The following is an 18,454-nucleotide window of genomic DNA, read 5'->3' on the forward strand; positions in this document are numbered from 1 at the left end:
AACGATGGAACGGGGAGGTTTCTTAGCTCAATCCAAGTCTCTTTTGTGAGCTGTGTACCAAGAAATCTACTTAATTCCTCTTGTAGTTGAGAGAATCTCCTTATTTCTTCAGCCGTTTTCCCCCCAATGCAAGTGACTCGCCATGCTTCCCGACTAGTGACATGCTCGTGATCCTCCCATTCGGTTTATGACCAATAGCAAGAGTTCCACCCTCAATCCTAGACGTGGACGTCTCATCATATAATTGGCAATATCCCTTGCCCAAAGGTTCTAATTGACGCAACGGCACTATGTCGTCACTTGGCCAACATCTTCTAAAGTAATCACACGGATGCCACCGCCTCGACTTGGAGCAGTGAACCCTCGAGCCGGCATGTCGGAGGAAAGTCGCTAACGACATGAAGTCTTTTGCTGTCCAGGCGCCGGCGTGTTGCTCACAATGTGTTGTCCATTTCCTGCTCGCTACAGAGTTCACTTTTCTCACTCGATAGAATTACCAAGCTGCAACGCGCTTCTTCGGCTGGAGCAGCCGTGGCATGGAATAGACAGCTTGAGCTGAGCTGAGCTGAGCTGAGCCGTACCCTACGTCGTCTTGGAGACTATTGGCTCAATGAGAGAGGGAGGCATATTACTATTGGTATGAGGAGCTACCTAAACAGAGATCTCTTGTTTGGTCTTCCAGTTTTCTGATACAAAAAGTTGGGGCCGCTTCACCCTCTCGGCTCAGCAGCGCTCTCTCAGCCATTCTTTTCCGTCGAACCGAGGTGGCCAGTTCCTTGTCAATCTGCTCCTGGGAGCCCACCGCGCCTGCGGCTGCTTTGGGGGTAAAGTAGGGATTTCACATCTTCTTTCATCTATAGATAGTTCTCTTTAACAGCGTCTAGTCTATGGAGTGTATTCCGGTCGGAATGTGCGTAAGATGATGAGCAAAGCTACTTGGAGGTGAAAACGTCTTGAATATCTAGATTTTGATAATGATACGTCCTCGCGAACGAAGATGCACAACGCGCGTGTTACTAAACGTGGAGGATTTCGAAGCCATCGATGGCTCTAGTAGTCCATCCCACTTAGTTGACAATTCCAGTCTAATATTTATTGCCGGGGGAGTATAGAGGTTCGGCTTACATCTCCATGGTGAAGAAGCTGTCTTCTGCTAGCGCTCAGTATGGCCTTTCGTGATGCTCATTGACTGTCTTGGAGAATCAGTGAGCCTTTAATATCCAACGTCGTCAAAACACTTGTTAGATACCTGGAGTCTGAACTCGTGAATCTTGTTGTCTATTTTTGTCAAAGTAGGTTCCTAGGTCTAACTTGATGAGAAGCTCTTGGAGTTGAGATAGACCAGCACTCCAAAGAAGTTGAATGTTGGTGCCGGATTCCTCCGATGTGTCCAAGAAAGAGCAAACCACCAGCAGGCTTATTGTAAAGGGAGATGGGCATTGGGAGCGAAGTGAGTAAGGTTATAGAACGACGTCAGCCATGTAAGGTGCTGGACTAATTGAGCTCGTTCTCCTGCGTACACCGGGCGTCGCAAGACCATGGCAGGATCAAGGATTGCTGGATATCGCAGTGCCCGCAATGTCATATTATCATTATCGATAGAGCATTGCACCATACGAGATCAAGTTTCAATGTCTGCCTTGCGGGCGGGGGGGCTTTGAGAGCAGAGAAGCTAAGCAGGTTGAGTTCATTGAGTTACAGATACAACTACGGATGCTGGAGGACCTACAGTGAGGTATAAAACAGGGGAAGCTCGACGCATGGAGTAGTGTGCCTCTGCGCCCGACCGTCCCCAATCTGGCAGGGCGGGACTGGCTCGTTGTAAGCGAACGCGGCTGTCCGTCTCCGGTGACAATGACGATAATAGTGATAATGATAGCCTTATAACTAATCCTTACGCAAGCCTTAACTTAGTTATACAGCCATCTCTCATAGATCGTCAGCCCTGCCTTTGAGCGTATTCGTGAACGGATACCTTATACCTAAAAGTTGAGTAAGCCCTACCTATAGTCGACTCTCGTGCTAACGTATCCGAGAACGGATACGCCGCACCCGCTCGGGCGAGCTAGATAGAGAAGAATTTCAGGAACAATACCTAGAGAGCAGAAGAATTATCATGAACGATTCCCTAAATATAGGTATGACAGGTCACCCTGTCATTATCTCATTGTAACCTAATCGCTCTACCCACTTGAGGCACACCAGCGACAGATTCCAGGCGTGTCCTGTTCCGCCACGTAGCAGTCACGCGTTTCTTTATACCTATTGAGACCATTTACTCGCGTGATTGAGCAGATACCGTCGTACCTATTCGAGTGAGCCTGATGGAAAGGAGGAAAGCTGCCGTAGTTCACCGTGCCTGCATGAGAAAGATATCCTGGCTCATATTCCCAGACTGAAGGTTCCGCCCTATCTCACTTAGAGTCCAGTCCATGGACATCTCGCAGCTGACGACTTGCTCCGAGGGCCCATTGTCCCTTGTGTGGGATCTCACGTCCAGTCAGTCAGCGTTCGCGTTTTTATACTTTATCAAAAGTCTTATACTCACGTAATTCTCAATGGTGCGAAGGTGAGCCTTTTCTCTCGTTTCTGTTTCTGTTGATATCGGTGTACTTGGAAAATCCTTCTCCATGTACATGCCCGCTTTGTCCGTGAAAAGACCCACGTGCCACAGCCCGAGCACAGTTGAGTCTTTGTACATACAGTTGATGGTGAAGTGAATGGTTTGCTACTTTGCGTTCACCCATGTTGGCTTGGCTCGAAGTATACCCTGTGGCGGTTAGCCAAAGATGACAAGAGACACTTGGGAACTGTGGTTTTATTACCCAGCAAGCCTTGCGTCCCTTTAATGAAGATGATGAATTGGATAGCCCGCGGCAGCTAGACTTACTTTAAGTGGCCAGCTTGCAGTTTGTGATCACATACTCATGGGCTGGAGTTTGTCTTGATCTCTTTCTTAGGGGAGCCTTTCAACCTGGAAGAAGAAGAGGAAACACCACAAACTAGTTAGCCAGAGGCAGAGTCCGAACCTGATACAGAGGCTCCGGTCGAACACAGAGTGGTTAGTGAGCCTACATTTGCTATGAGTACTTCCGCCTCTCATTTATCTTATTCCTTTCCGGGATGTATTGAGGCCACACGTTGTCAAGCAGGCTGGCGATTCTGAGGCTAAAGAGTGCTGGACACCCATCAAGCTTTCATATACTCATATACGAAGGCTTCAACAAGATGGGAAAGTAGAAGGAGGAAGTATGTAAAGCCAGATTCATCTCAAATATTAGAAGTAAAGATTTCCACAGAGGGAGATTTCGCTCCGGAAGTTGCACACGCTGGACACTAAGAAGCGGATGATATTTGTCATGTTGCTTGTCTCCTTTTAAAGTAAGGTACTCGCAGTAGGTTCCCATTTGCAACCAAGCGTTAAATCATGTAGTTTCCATTTGCACGAGCATATCTTGATATGGCTTGTCGACATAACATTCATCCAACCCCATCATAGCCAGCATGCTGACGCCAGGAGGATAATCATCTCTCACTTCTCCCACAACGCTCTGTCTACTAGATTTTGCATGGTGTAAATATTCAATTCATCCCTTTGCAGTTGAAGGCATGAACGGTGCATCTTTCAGCAACTAAGCCTTGGTTCATGATAATGTATTAACAGCGGCAGTAGAGATGCTGAAGGCATATTACGCACCAAGGGAACCGTGTTCATTAACGCGGCATGCTGCCACTGACTGTCCAACTACTGAAGTGTATGGGTATATGTCGCAAGAACAACTTTCCCGTCCCATGCAGTCATGAACTCATGGAACCTCCATATTCAAGCCCCTTTTGTGCCTTCGAGATGCCTATTACCCAAAGGAAAATGTCATCCATATTGAATCTCCTTTCATCATAATCATCATCCTTCGTAAAGAAGCCTGCACAATGACAATGCCTTAACCCTTTATGCGCCGTTGTTACCCCCATTGGCAGAGCCAGTGGAGGCAGTATGGTGATGCCCAAGACCCAGCACTCTTTGAAGGCTCTTCCTAATACCCTTTCCGGTGCCGTCGTCCTGGCCCTCAGATGCCTTCTCGCCTCTGCCCAAAAAGCCGAAGCTCATCCTGCGAGTGGGATTCGGGCCCTGCCCGTCCGTCACTGACTTCTTGCGCCGTCGTACAGCCACAATGCCGGGCTCCGCGGCTGAGGGCTTCGGTGGCCACTCGCCATCCCGCTTCCATCCGACCACGCACGCCCGAATCATGTCTGACAAGTTGACGGGACATGATGGTGTCAGCGCGTGGACAATGACCTTCTCGTATAGGGAAATGTATACGGAGGGAGTTATAGATGCGCGCATTGGGTTACCCGGAGGGAGCAGTGGCGCTGGAACAGGAATGAGTGTCTCGACGGGGTATGTCGTTGACGTGGGAGATGCCGTCGACTTTTGAGACTCCTTAGACTTTATCGCGGTGAGTTCCTTGGACGGGTCCTTGGAGAGCTCAGAGCCGTCTGAGACAGCGGCTGAAGCTTCGTTGCTCACCCGCTGTTGCAGGGAATGCGCAGGCGACGCTGGTGAGGCGGGAGCGGGTTGAGGATGGGAGAATGATGTGCGGAAGAAGAGGCGGCGTGGGGAGAGAGGCGAGAACGTCTGCGTAGGAGAAACGGGCTTTGTGCGAACGCGCACCGTTCTTGCGCCTGTCCAGGCATTGCGCCTTGCCTCAAAGCAAGCCAACCCTTCATTCCATTCCATCTCCTCGCGCAGGGCTCGCCGTCTCCGCGCACGCTTGTCTGCTATAGACGCCTTGACTGTCGCGCCGATTGCATCGGGGCTGTCGAAACGGAATGGAGAGAGAGACAGGGGAGGATCTTCGTCGGACAGGTCAGATACCCATTCTAGGCGAGGTTTGAAACGCGCCGCGTCTTCTGAGACGGTGCTGTAGACAGACTCAGCGTCGCTATCTTCCTCTTCTTCGTCGTCGTCGCCTTCTTCGCTGTCTGTTGTGTGGATGGCTTCATCGTTCGAATTCGCCGTAGTTTCGACCTTTGGCTCAGAAGTTTCCTGTTGCGGTTGCTCGGCGGCGTCTTGTTCGGGTGTTGCACTAACATCGGGTGTAGAATCGCCGTTCTGAGGTGGGGGTACGACTGGTGGCCAGACGAATTCCCAATCATTGCGAATCTTGGCAGTCAAGTACTTCTTGACAGCTGCCTTTTGCTTTTCTTTGTCCTTGCTTAGTAAATCAGGATCGTAATCGGGCAAGTCCAAGGCCAGAGGCTGCTGTGACATGGACAGACGGAACTTGGCTAGCGGTGAGCGTGGAGACTTGTACATGTCTGAGAAGAGCATCTTGGAGTTCGAGGAGGAGGAAGGATATGGGTTTGGCTTTGACGAGGGGTTGGCCGACGGCGCAGCTGACGAGGAAGGAGAAGCAGGAGGCATGAGAGGCGAGTCGAGGGACGAGGAACCGGGCGCCGTGTGCTTTATATGAAGGGCAAGTGAAGCTCCGGGCAGGGTTGCCGCGGGCGTAGTAGTAGCAGTAGCAGCTAATGCTGGCGGCGTAGCAGCAGCAGCCGCAGCCGTCTCCGTCGCAGTCGCGTGCGGGGTGGGCTGGTGGTGCGGGTGAGGGTGATGGAGCTGGGGCGCGCCGACGTCTGGATCTGGGACGGGGACTAGGACTGGGACTGGGGTGGTGGTCGCGGCCACGGGTGGCCTGATGTTGGTTTCCAAGGGGGCTGGACTGTTAGTTATATCAATCCTGTCATGTATATGGCCTGCACGCTGTTTTGGTTTCGTGCAACACGACACTCATAAGTCATGCAACATGCACCGCATCCAGGGTGCCGTGAACAAAACGAAAACGGGGTAAAGGAAGGAGGAGGAGGGTCGTGTTGGAGTAGCGTGTGCCACTCTTTGGCATCGTGTATGAATAGGTAGGTATTGGGGTCAAGTGTCGGCGGGCAAGCCAAGATGGTCCAGACCCTTGCTCTGTCTACCACCTATTCCATTTCTGTCTGTATTGGGGCAATTCGGGGGGAGGCACATGGGAATAGATATAAAAAAAGGTGGAGGATGGACAAGTGAAGAAAGGGCCAGGCTACACCAAGCAATCGGACTTGATGCCTGTACTGTGTAGTGCGTGTACCTAGTAGCGCGCGCGGGTGAAAGAGAAGGTCAAGGAGAGGAGGCAGAAGGTGCCAGGACCATCTCGGTTTAGCGTCCTGTGTCTCATTCACTCACCTTGATCTGACGAAGGAGGAGCGGTGACCCCTTCGCCACGGAGAGCAGAAGCAGTAGCAGCTGCAGTATCAGTAGTAGAATCAGACGCAGACGCAGACGCAGATGCAGACGGAAAATGGTGGTGATCTTGTTGGCTGGGCATGGATGTAGCAGTGGATGGCGCCTCGGCGTGCGAAGAAGGTAACGCCATGATATGTGAAAGAAGGGGATCGATCAACCAGCCCAAGTATTCGCACTCCTACTACACGTGTACGAGACGAGGGGGCGTTCCAGGGTCCAACAAGGCATGAAGTTCGTTCGGCCAAGCGAAAAAAAGTCAGAAAAGAAGCGAAAGGCAATTCTGACTCTATTTCTTGCGTCTTACGCTAAGGTAGTTGGGAAAGCACATCCGCCAGGGCCAATTTTTCCCTCCTTCCCAAAGGTTAAGAAAAGGTGGGCAGGGATCCATCATACAGTACGGAGTACATCCACCAAGCAGCATCAGGGAACCAAAGTCCAATGTCACCACTTTAGTTGCACTTGCCCTCGCGTCTGAGTTTGTGCCTGTCAGCGAGTGCCACCTCTATTCAAGATAGGCGTACGGATACCTTCCACGGTATTATCCAATATCGCGAAAAGTCACCCTGAGCTGGCCAGTTTGGCAAGGTGCTTGCCGGCCTGCCTGCCTGGGAATGACGATACATCGTACCTTACGAACCCACTCTGAAGGTTAGCTAACCTTGCGCTTTCGATGGTAAGGACCTGGAAAGTGGGGAGACGATGGACAGGACCTTTGGTGTGATTGCCCACGCGACATGGCTCTGCAAAAGTTTGCCCTCCCAGAGTGACATCGCCATCGGCATCGGATCCGAGCTCACCTCTCACCTCACAGAAAGAGGATGCCACTTGGAAAACCTCGTCGGTCAGCTGTTCTAGCCTGGCAAACCTGCCCTGGCTTTTTTGCCCCGTCGGTATCGCGTTCTTTTCACTACCTAGCACCTCTACCAACACAGTAGAATCCGAGAAAGAGGGTCCTCCAACTGGAAGCCGTCTCCAAGCTAGGACACTGTCATTGGCTTGGCATGACAAGCCAAAAGGACGGGAGGGTCCTCTGCTCCCCCCAGCAACTTCCGGCGAGCTGCAGCGTGCCCGTGAGTTTGCTTGATTGCTCGATATCTTACGGAGCTTGCCTGCGGCTTGCTGACTTGTCAATCTCCTTGAGTTTGCCAAGCTGGTTCGCTGCTTGATTCTCACTCATGTCCACCGACCAGTAAGCTCGACCGGTGTTGTAGCCTGTCATATTGTAGGTAGGTCTCAATCAACCCCCCCGTCCCGGCTTCTTGCAGGTGCAGATCCGGGGTGTGGTTGGTTTCCTGGGCCACGAAAGAAACATGAACACCCCAGACGCGGAGAGCTGCAGTCAACCACCACCACCACCACCACCTCGTCAGTCAGCCAGTATTGGACCCGGTACCAAAGCAATTTACCGAGGTAGGTACTGCTGTAGGCTGTACGGTATACCAGTCACCCAGAGGGGATGTAAGCTTGTTGACTGGAAGAAACATAGTTCAACTCCAACCGAGAAAGTGAACACCCCCGGCCGGTGAATCATGACGTTGAATATTTCTAATCCATCAGAATCATTTCAACAGCAGCGTTCGACGGTTGAAATCGCAAACCCCATATTTTTTGTTCCCCCAGATCCGCTTCAACGTGCGCGCCCCCTTTTCTTTCGGACATCGCGCCACTCGCACATGTCGGCAATGAGGCTCGGGGGAAGACTATACAAGCAAGCGACGCACTCCGTCTATCGGGCCAAGTAGAGAGGAAATCAAGCTACGGATACCTAAGGTACCCAAGCTTTATCCAAGATCGCTACCTTACTTGGCTTCTATCTGCCTAGCTGACTCGGCGCTTGAAAACACCCTCGTGGGCAACACTCAACGCTCGCCCAAACCTTGGTCCAGAAACTTCGCTACAGATGTATCCATCGCTACTCCGTACCTTTGCGGAGAAGTAGCTGCCAATTGCTCGAATCCTTTCAGGCAAGGTCTGAGGCGGGGGAGAGACACCACATGACTGACGCCTTCTCGCTCTGTGCAAGGATCTCCCACCAATCTGATTATATAAGCCAGCGACTGCTCCACGGGGATGCTCCGTAGCGTGGTAAGGATCGTCGCTTGTCGCATCACCCCACAGCCGAACCGCTCATGTGTCGAGCGCTGGATTGACGACAGACCGGACGGCCAGCTCCGAAGCTTAGGGGTCTTGTGTATTCCGTGATTTGCAATCAGTGAGCTGATGTCTTCACAAACTTCCCCATGTCGCATGCTTTTGGAAATAAGGCTGAAGCATTGGAGCGCCGGTCATGTACTCTGTATGCCCTTGCAACTAAAAACTCTAGATTCGTTACTTTGTTTTAGGCTACTCCTGATTATGTGTACTGTGAAATGATGCCAATTTTCGCCTAGCGCCGCTCCCTCTCCCCCAAACGACACCCTTTGACTGTGGAGGTAAGCTCCCATCTGCATTTCAGGTGTCTCGTAACTCGAATACAGCTTGTGATATCCCTCGAAGAATAACAGCCAAGCATCAAGAAAGGGGTTTAACGCATCCATGTCTTTCTATGCGACTTCCTCAACCATCTTGCCAGATTTCAGACCTGGAGGTCCAAACACCTTGCCAGTCGGTCCTCCGATAATCTCCTCAGGAACAGCAACGATGCTGCCCTTCTTGGAGTTGACCCAGCGGACAAAGGCGACATCCGGCTTCGATGAGCCGCCGCCGGGCGTGTCCTCGCCATTGGCTCCCTTGCCCTTGGTCTTGGGCGCCTGTTTCTTCAAAAGCTTGTTGATGGTTTCCATCTATTGTTTGGCAGTTAGCATGCGCCTGCAAATGGCCCAGTCATCCGCAAACAATAATAATACTTGCCTTGACTTCTTCGTTGCGCTTGTCAGACAGGTTTCGTCGTCGACGTGCCATTTCTGCCCTTCTCATAGATAATTCTTCAGCAGTGAAGACCTTCTTTGCTTGGACCTCTGTTGTAATTCCATGTCAGTGTTCTGCTTTTCGTAAGGATGCCTCGCAAAACAGCGCATTCTTACCGTCTGAGAGTTTCATATACTGCTGAGGCTCGTCCTCGAAGCGAGCCCGCTGTCTCCTCGTCATCTTGGTCAAATCGGGTGTGCCCTCACGACTGCCCAGATCGCTGTCGAGCTCGCCTTCGGCATCCACTCCCACAGTCTCGTCTGCGACTTCAATCTCCTCTTCCTCCTCGCCCTCGGCGTCTTCTTCCTCGCCTTCGGCATCTTCCTCTTCGCCTTCGGCATCCTCTTCTTCGTCTTCCTCGTCATCGTCGTCCTCATCGTCGTCGTCGCCGGCGCCTCCAACATCGATGCTCATGTTCATCGTGTTCTCAGGGTCACTGACTTCAATCTCGCTGAGCTCCTCCTCGTCATCGTCATCGTCCTCAATCACCCTCGCCGCTGCTGGTCGTCGAGGAGTAACCTTTCCAGCCTTGGGCAAGGAGATCTTGATGGTGGGGGCCGCAGGGGTGTCCATGTCGATGTCGCCATCGGCATCTTCCTCCTCGCCCTCGGCGTCGACTTCCATGTCGTCGTCATCGCCATCTGCGTCAGGCTCCTCCATTTCCTCGTCTTCGTCTTCCTCCTCCTCGTCGCTGTCGGATTCTACAACGTAGCTCTTCTTTGGGCCACGGTTGCGTCTGCCGGCAACGACCTCGCTGTTGACCGAAATGCTGTTTCCCGTCGAGTTCCGCCCCCTGCTGGTGGCCTCGCGAAGCTTGTTCGCGGGTACCTTGACAGTGAGGTTCAGGTGCTCACTTCCTGGTGACGAGGGCGGGCCGCGGGACACGCCCGAGGTCCGGCCATCTGAGCGGCGAGCACGGGTAGACATGCTGCTTGTTCGCTCGCTATCGGCCCAGTCAGTAATTTGTTCTTGCGCCTTCTTGGCCGCCGAGCGGCGCGGTCGCGAAGCCATGTCTGGAAATATGCGTATATGCGAAGGCTGATCTGTCTCGTGGGTTGTCTTGGCAGAAGAACAATGACGCGCGAAGGGGGTTTACGCCACGTATGAGCGGTTTATGTACGGAATGAAGATGGGATATCTCGGGGTGAAAAGGTTTAGGGTGGTTTCGGGATGATGGTGGGGGAGTTTTTATCCAAGATTGGACGCGGGAGGTTGAATTAAGGTAAGCTCGGGGGGCCGGTCCAGACAAGGAAGGGGAAGGGGAAAGGCGAGGTGGCACTGCTGCTAGGGAATCTGATCCCTTGATACGGGAGATGAGGTAAGGCAGTCAATGTAGTTGGCCGAGATGCAACTTTAGCCCAGGTAGGTTTCAACGCCTTCTTTTCTTAATGAATCGCACACGCACGCGCGGGGCGCCTTTTTTGGTTTTTTCTTAAACCACCCGGGGACTCTCGAGTCTCGACACGGCCACTTTCCCAACAAGAACTATGTCGTGGAACCAAATCGGATTCGAGGAGTGTGCACAACCCCGGCCGATATAGTCTCTCTTTCTTCTCGAGATGTTGGTTTGCGTATTGATGTCGTTGCCGCTTGCCTCACTTGACTTGGCACAGCAATCCGGCGATGTTGATATAGTGATTTGAAGGAGGAGAGACAAGTACGAGGTGAAGTTTGATGGAGGTGCAGCGTGGAGATGTGACGGAGTGACAAGGAAAAAGCTAAACGGAAGAGGTCGCATCTGCGATGGGATTTTGAGCTTACCGATTGATTGATACCTTACGGAGGATAGACGACGCTTAGCCGCAGCAAGCAAGATGGGCGCGCGCAAACAGGCGGACGGCAAGTGGGATGGATAATCGCCTTTTTGGTGGCCTATCGCCCTCACAACTGGATACCAGGCACAGAGCAACCTTGCTGGGACGGTTTTGGTGGCTGTGGCCAAGCCAAGCCGCAGAAGGCAGAAAAAAAAAGTGAACCCCCTGGAAAATGGGAACTGAGACTTTTGGGATCGATTGGATCTTGTCGCCTCCTGCGCGTGCTGCAGCTGTCGCTTCTTCTCTTTTCTTTGCTCTCCTGCGTTTCTTTCGTGTGACGCTTGGTTTCTCAACCCCTGGCGCGTGAGCTTTCGTTCCTGTCCCCCTTTACTTAGCGAGTCCACTCCCCAATTGTCTCCTGCTCATCTGGTATACAGCGACATGAGCAATTGGCCCGGTGCGAGCTTACCTTAATCCCTGGTCGCGCGGCGAGGTGTGTCGGTGAAGGACGGCCCAGTTGAAGAGACGGTTGGAGATCGTCGGTGACCACGCGGCAGAGCGAATCGGATGATCCCGATTGAGAGGCTTTATTGGCTTGAAACAGGAGTAAACTCGGTACAGAGTACACCTTGAGGGTGGTTTTCGAGGCGGGCGAGAGATGAATAACGATTGCTATAGTTGAGACGGATTCTCAATGAGCATTGCTTGTGCTGGTCCGGTTCCTACTCACCTTGAGTTCAGCCTTTCACTAGAGCACTGAAGTCCGCTGAAGCGCGCCGGATGTCGAAAACGGAAGCCCCGTTTTTGGGGTGGTCGCCATGGGCACCGTGCATTGAGCCCAGCACCGTGTAGAACTGAAGGGCCTCTAGGTCAGCGAATGGCCGTTACGTGCTGGAACAGTGACCCCCGTAAAGAACGTCCAGCCTCTTCCGTTTCCCGCTTCCCCAGCCGAGGCATGTGGTCATAGGTGCCGAACCGCCGACCCCATCAACAACCCGCCCTCCGGACCAGCGCCCGGCTCATTGGCGATTCGACATTGCGCCAATCTCGACAGCTCTCACAGACACAACGTTCCAAACTTTCTACTGCAACAGGGCACAATCTCTTTTCACTAACCATGAGCGACTCCGACGACAGCGGTAGCACGCCCGGCATCCCGTCATGGCAGCGCGGCCAAAAGAAAGAACCCGAACTCGAGCCGGAGACCACCATCTCACAGGATGCGAAGCAGGACGATGTCTCCTCCCGCGAAGACAGCCCCGAAGTCGCCCGCAAGTTCCTGCAGGATGACGAGATCAAGGACGCGCCGAGGGAAGCAAAGGAGTCGTTCCTTAAGACCAAAGGCATCTCGCCAGAGGATATAGAGCAGTTGTTGGGTAGCTCGGCATCTGAGCCGGCGCAAGACGTATGCTTACCAGCTTCACTTTTGCCTCGTTTCGCGGATTTCTCATGACTGACAACACGAATTGCAGACCACTCAAACAGAACAGTTACCGCCAAGCTCAAGTCAAGTAACAACAGCGTCACCAGCACCAGCACACACAACACCATCACAGACACCTTCACCCTCACCCTCACCATCACCACCGCAAAACGAAATCTCCTTCCCCCGCCAAACAGACCAACCTCCCGTGGTAACCTACCCCGAATTCCTCACAAAACCGGCCCGCCCCCCGCCGCTCGTCACCGCAAACGGCATCCTCAACACCCTCTACGCCTTCGCCGGCATCTCCACCCTCCTCTACGGCACGAGCAAGTACCTCGTCCAGCCCATGGTCGAGAACCTCACCGAAGCCCGCTACGATCTCCACGAGACAACCTCCCAGAACCTCGCAAAGATAATCGAGAAGCTCGAGGGCACCGTCTCCGAAATCCCCGCCCCCAAGAAGTCTGCCGCGGCAGGAGCAGCAGATGGCGCAAACAAGGACGCAGCAGACGACGACGCGAGCAGCGCCGACGACCCGACCGAAATGTTCCACCGCGACATCGGCACGCAGACCTCGATCCCTTCCACGCCCTCCCTGGCAACGTGGGGGGAGAACAAGGGCAGCGACAGCGACAAGGACAAGTCCGCGACGGACAGACAGGCCGACAAGCTGACGTGGTTCAAGAACCAGGCCGCCTGGCTCAAGACCACGGTCGTCGCCGACGCCGACGACGTGGCGGACCTCAAGTCCAAGATGGACGTGCTCAAGGACGACCTCGTGCAGCTGGCGTACCCGAGCCCGTCCGACTACGCCGGGAGCAGCTACTCGCTGTACGGCGGCCCGCGCAAGAACGAGCCCGAGGACGAGATCAAGAAGGCGCGAGATAATATTCGGAGGGTCAAGGGGGTGTTGCTCAGCACGAGGAACTTCCCTGCTTCCGCGAGGTGATTTATCCTTGCCTTGGTGGATAAATGTACCTTTTTGTCAAAGATGCGTTTAGGACACTGGACCGGGGCGGGATTGGTTATTTATGAGGATACGGAAATCTGTATCATATCAGTGAAAGGCTAATAATGGAACTGAGCGACTTTATCTACTATTGCTGGACACCGCGCTGGAAATTGGTCAATATGGCGGGCGGTGTATGCTGTCAGCACGCTTATACCTGAAGGAAGCGAAAACAGCTTCACATGCCTACTTCGCTCGCAGCATACATATAGTGACCAAGTCAATTTGTCATCTTCAAAAAGGGGTTGTGATTTTTTCAGTCCCCTATCTCATCCATGCCATACGCTTTCTTGATATCTAACGTATCCATCCCGTATCATGCCTGCTAGAATGCAATAATCACATACAGTCCCTCAGGTCCGGAGTTGCTTTGCCTCTGGTATCTGGTCATGATACCCCGAAATGCGACCCCTCTGATTCGCCATCGTACGGCTGAAACCGCCCGCACGAGACTACTCCTTTTCTTCCGATTTTCTTTTCACTTTTTGCCGCTCTCTTGCGACTCGGCCTTGCTCTTCTCAGTTGGCAACCTGAGGACTTCAAATACCCGCTGCCAAGTAGCAACGTTGAGGTGCTCGAAATGCCGGTTCTCGGCAACCTGCTGCTGGTACCACTCGGTGGTCGGTCTGAACGTGTAAGGCCATGCGGGACGAGGATTCTGTCTGTCGATATTCATCACCCAGGTGTAGAACAAATTCTCACATCTGCTCTGTCCTGTCGGATTCATGGCTCTGGGCGGGTAAAAGATGATCTTGCTCTCGCCGCCCTGATTTCGATGACCGCCAATCATATCAATATCCATTGAAGAGTCTGTGGCATGAAGCCCGTGCCCAATGGGCGCGTCGCCGGGACAAATCTTGCGGAAACCCCTGCGCAGTAATAAAGTATCAACCGCTGGAAGATATTGCTTGCAGTCCGACATCATCACGTCCAAGTTATGGAACGTGACGTCGACTGGCAAGGTATACTCCGAAGGCTCTGTTTCGAACCCACCATACCAGACCTCTAGCAGAGGAAGGCCCCGATGTTTGTCTTCAGATCGCTCCCGTACCATCTGTATAAGGTGCTGCTGTGCCTGCAAGAGTTGAGACTCGTAGACCTCGTTCGCTGTGGAACATCGATCCTTGGCCGCGGTGTCCCAAATAAAAAGCTCGGTTCCTTTCCAAGCCGCATGAGGCTCACGAACCCGCCAAATCGCAAGCCAGGGATGGCGCGGTGGTGGTTTGCTTGGATGATCATCTTCAGGAGTGTAAAAAACCGCGAAGTAGGTATTGAATGTCGGCGGCAGACGATAGGGTGCTGAAGGTTGCTTGAAACGCTCCTGGTAGGATGAGAAGAACGGCCAGGGCCACTCCATCCACTTGTCGAAAGTTGAAAAGTCGCGATGGAAGTCTCCATAAGAGTCAGCTGTATTAGCAATGTCTTCGTAATAGGAGACAGCAAAGCCAAAGAGCTTCCCAAATGGACACAATTTAGGACGTTCGTTGCGAGTAGCGATTGCCTTCAACTTGCTCAGGAAGTGGTGGCCAGACAAGCCTCCAAGAAGCTTGCTACCTCCACTTTGTGGTCCAAGATTATTGTCGGAACCTGACATGTTCTGACGCGGGCTAGGAAAATCGGGATTTGGTTCGGCTCCTCGATCGCGCCCAACCCCAGGCGGATATATGGGAATGTCGCCGTCTTTGATCAGATGGCTATTGTCGGAAGTGCCATCTGTTCCTAGAACGTGGAACTTGCGGAACTGGTCGAAACGAGTTTGGGACCAACAGCCGAACCAATTCACCAAGCTTTGCTCGTCGTTGGCATCAATAGATCCATCAGCAAAGACAATGGCCTCGACCTGCTCATCCGGCACAATGGTTGTGTCTATGGCCGACTGGAGGCCTTCCACTATCGCCCATGTCTCGAATCGAGCTGTGCAATCTTCTTTGCTCAATCCTGCAATTCGTGCTATATCCTCGCGCTTCGACGTTGACCACTGGCGTGTTAGGTCACCATCTGCCATCAAGTCGTCTCGGCGGGCGGATCGCTCATGCGCAAGATCCCGCAAATACTCCCGTAAGCTCGCCGCCGCCACGATCTTTTGGTTATTATTAGGCTTTTGATAGGTCCTATTGTACCACTGAAAGAGTTGGAAGGCACGGCGTGGTTCAGAGACCAGAAAACTTGGCGTAACTAAAATTGCGTTACCGTGGGGGAAAAATCTCGTCAACTCGAATGTGCCCAGCTTTGGCATCTCGTTGTGCATAGACCGAATAGATGGGTACGCGGGAGACAGCTGGAGTGACTCCCCAATGCACCAAAAGACGTAAGTTGCACTGCTCTTATGCAAAAGCAGCTTGAGCAAACCAGGGAACTGTCGGAGCGAATCGGCGGCTGCCTCATGAACAATGATAACTCCTTGCGTAACAATCTTCGGGTTGGTAAAGGCGGCCCAGTCGCCACCCGTTTTAGTTGAGAATATCCTACATTCGGGATTCTCTGAGCGAAGCCACTCGCTCATAGCCTCGAGTAACAGCACCCTAGATGGAGGAAACGCCAGGTAGAAATTGTGGCGTACATTTCGAATGCCGGGGGGCAGAATCATATGGTAGTCGAGGCGTAAGAGATCGCGGAAGATGGCAATTCGCGAAGCTATCTTTGAAGCGTTGATCTGTCTGATTGGTAAAGGCTTCTTAACAGCCGGCTGGGGCTTGAAGATGACATATTTCAGATAGACGTTTGCCGGGCTGTTGGCTTCGACTTCAGGCATTGTTTGCTTCCAATCTTCACACCCAGCTGGGTAAATGACAATGAGAAAGTCTTCATAGAAGCACGCAACCCCAAACGCCCCTGATCGGAGCCGTTCTGCTGCTCTCTCCACAGCAACTTGATCGTTGTTTGACTTGGGCCTGACGCTTCCATTTGCGAGTACCCTTTCAATAACAATTGCCCTTTGAGAGGCAAAAGTTCTGGCTGTGAAATTTCTGGCGAAATGCAGCAGTTTCTCGTCAACAAATTGAGAATGCCAAGCGTCAGAGTCGGCTCTAACATTATCAAATGTCATTTCAATGTCCTTGCTTCCCGGAGGACCTAAAACGACAGTTTTGTCGTGGTTTTGGCCTGTGCTTCTCGACTTGTAGTCTGTTATTGATAACTTGCGAAGGATAGAATGAGGCTTAGCAGGCGGTTGAGTAGACTGTGACGGATCTGAAGGCATCGGGGGCGACTTGAGTCTTTTTGGCCGAGCAGTCGGGTAGTCCACGTCCATCTCTTCTGGCTCATCGGCAAGTGGAACGTCTGCAAACTGAACGGACTTCCTTTTCTTGGTCGTTGGCTGAATAGTCTGGGGCTGACCGAGATTTTGAGGGTGTGACACCCCCGCCCTCTCCGACGCTGTCATACTGGACTCACTGGCTGACCTCGTCGAGAGATCATCGACTGAACGCTTCAGTACAGACCGAGGGATGCTAGCGGTGGTATTGGTACTCGGATTGATGTTTGTACCGGTAGTGGTTCCAGGAGGCGGCCCGCGGCTGATGCTGAATAGCTTCGTTGGGACTGCCGCGGGAGCCATGTCCGCTTTCTCACGACCTTGTAACTCAGCTTTTCTCTTGAGTCGGTGATTTGAGAAAAGACGAGCATCCTTGTTAGGATCGGCCACGTTCTGTACGAGTTGACGGCGCTGCTTTGATTGCTTGCCGGCCGCGAAGACATTGATGCCCGTTCCGGTGTTCTGTGATCTAACCATTGTCCTAGAGCTCACAGCAGTCTTTTTGGCCCTGTGAGTGGTCCGCGCAGTTGCTGTCGCGCTATTCGGCAACCGGCTAGTTGTCGCATTGTTGACCACCCTGCCCGGCAGAGGCTTCTTCTTTGCTGTTCCTTGATATTCAGTCGCCGCTGCCAGCGCCGAAGGTGGCTGTGAGCGTGGCTGAGGGCTAGAGCTGGATTGTGCCTTTCTTGTTGTTGATTTTGGTTTCTCTGTCGCTGAAGCCCGTTTCTGAAGGATTGCTTCCTTTGCGACCTCCTGCTTAGGGGCGATCTTGGAGGGTTGAGTATCAGAATAAGACGCATCTTCGTTTCGCTCCACAGCCTTTGGAGGGGGGAATACGGCGTTGTAATCATCCTCCCCAACGTCTTCGTCGCTGAGATAATAATCCGCTTTGGTTTCGCCCTCCCATAGCCTAGGCTGGATACCTCGTTTTTTCCGTTCAACGTTGCGCTGGTGATGCCGCTGGTATTTGTCCTCTTGACGCTTGACCACGCTTTCTTGCCAGGCGACAATGTCGAACGGCTTCTCCTCCCCACAAGCTTGCTTTGCTTGAGTGTCTTTCCATTCCCCAAGTAGCTCATCCGTCACGTTTTCTTCAGGCTCCCATGTGGCCTCTTCAATGGGGTAACCAGTCCACTCTACCAGAAATTTGTCTCTCCCACCTTCGCGACACTGAGCGCGGATACCCTCTACCAGCCATTCCTCATCGGAATCGTGTTCGGACGCGAGGGTGGAGTTGATGGAGATGTTGTCATCGTCAGGTTGCTTATCATCGGCGACGAAAAGCCCGGAAGCATCCATGGCACGCTTATACTCTGGAAAGCATATCCAGAATGCACGCGTGAAGGAATACGCTGTGGTCGTATGTGTGAACTGTTGCCACAGGTTTTCGACGCACCAAAGGTCGATACACTCAGATGACGATGTGACTCTTGATACGCGAGGTAGCAGGCCTCAGTGAATGCAACCGCACGTTGTGTGGGAGCTTGAAGGAGAACCTCTAATACTCGAAGCGCAGAGCTGATCAGGCGAGGACCGAAATTGGTTGATGAGGCAAAGAGGATGGAGCTCTTGTTCATGAACTTTAATGTAGTTATGTGCACTGATCAAAGGTAAGCGATGAGGTTATTCGGGCAAGGTAATGAGGACTAACCGGCGGGACAGAATGCGTCCCTACTCGTCAGGTACCAAAGGGCAATCAATACATTGAAAATTGAGAGGGGCGGGAGATGTGGAATTTTGTACAGAGTAAAACCAGGTATTTATGGGATTGCTGGCGTGAAATTGGGCGCGAAAAGTAACGATTCAATATCGAGGATGCACC

At 52.6% G+C, this 18,454-nt stretch overlaps 5 protein-coding genes across 5 annotated transcripts; 1 reads left to right on the forward strand and 4 right to left on the reverse strand.

The window, feature by feature from the left end:
- Nucleotides 1-100: 100 nt before the first annotated feature.
- On the reverse strand, nucleotides 101-3,361 carry CLUP02_00721 (uncharacterized protein; the record flags this gene model as incomplete). The annotated part of the gene is made up of 16 exons (XM_049279768.1): nucleotides 101-218; nucleotides 330-433; nucleotides 509-606; nucleotides 694-813; nucleotides 994-1,066; nucleotides 1,126-1,181; nucleotides 1,250-1,416; nucleotides 1,496-1,557; nucleotides 1,618-1,672; nucleotides 1,730-1,835; nucleotides 2,192-2,307; nucleotides 2,419-2,489; nucleotides 2,549-2,728; nucleotides 2,975-3,029; nucleotides 3,091-3,178; nucleotides 3,298-3,361. 16 exons carry the CDS (start codon nucleotides 3,359-3,361, stop codon nucleotides 101-103), a joined length of 1,533 nt encoding a protein of 510 aa, XP_049135725.1.
- A 588-nt stretch (nucleotides 3,362-3,949) lies between these two features.
- CLUP02_00722 (uncharacterized protein) lies at nucleotides 3,950-6,413 on the reverse strand (the record flags this gene model as incomplete). Its single annotated transcript, XM_049279769.1, has 2 exons — nucleotides 3,950-5,718; nucleotides 6,224-6,413. 2 exons carry the CDS (start codon nucleotides 6,411-6,413, stop codon nucleotides 3,950-3,952), a joined length of 1,959 nt encoding a protein of 652 aa, XP_049135726.1.
- Nucleotides 6,414-8,826: 2,413 nt separating this feature from the next.
- CLUP02_00723 (uncharacterized protein) lies at nucleotides 8,827-10,201 on the reverse strand (the record flags this gene model as incomplete). The annotated part of the gene is made up of 4 exons (XM_049279770.1): nucleotides 8,827-9,066; nucleotides 9,119-9,240; nucleotides 9,307-9,423; nucleotides 9,919-10,201. The coding sequence occupies 4 exons, from the start codon at nucleotides 10,199-10,201 to the stop codon at nucleotides 8,827-8,829; spliced, it is 762 nt and encodes a 253-aa protein (XP_049135727.1).
- A 1,620-nt stretch (nucleotides 10,202-11,821) lies between these two features.
- CLUP02_00724 (uncharacterized protein) lies at nucleotides 11,822-13,319 on the forward strand (the record flags this gene model as incomplete). The annotated part of the gene is made up of 5 exons (XM_049279771.1): nucleotides 11,822-11,843; nucleotides 11,912-12,014; nucleotides 12,082-12,349; nucleotides 12,417-12,455; nucleotides 12,501-13,319. The coding sequence occupies 5 exons, from the start codon at nucleotides 11,822-11,824 to the stop codon at nucleotides 13,317-13,319; spliced, it is 1,251 nt and encodes a 416-aa protein (XP_049135728.1).
- Nucleotides 13,320-13,704: 385 nt separating this feature from the next.
- CLUP02_00725 (chromo domain-containing protein) lies at nucleotides 13,705-18,209 on the reverse strand (the record flags this gene model as incomplete). Its single annotated transcript, XM_049279772.1, has 3 exons — nucleotides 13,705-13,792; nucleotides 13,862-17,984; nucleotides 18,029-18,209. The coding sequence occupies 3 exons, from the start codon at nucleotides 18,207-18,209 to the stop codon at nucleotides 13,705-13,707; spliced, it is 4,392 nt and encodes a 1,463-aa protein (XP_049135729.1).
- Nucleotides 18,210-18,454: the final 245 nt, after the last annotated feature.

Source organism: Colletotrichum lupini, chromosome 1 (assembly GCF_023278565.1).
Source record: "Colletotrichum lupini chromosome 1, complete sequence".
NCBI classification, from domain to species: Eukaryota; Fungi; Ascomycota; class Sordariomycetes; order Glomerellales; family Glomerellaceae; genus Colletotrichum; species Colletotrichum lupini.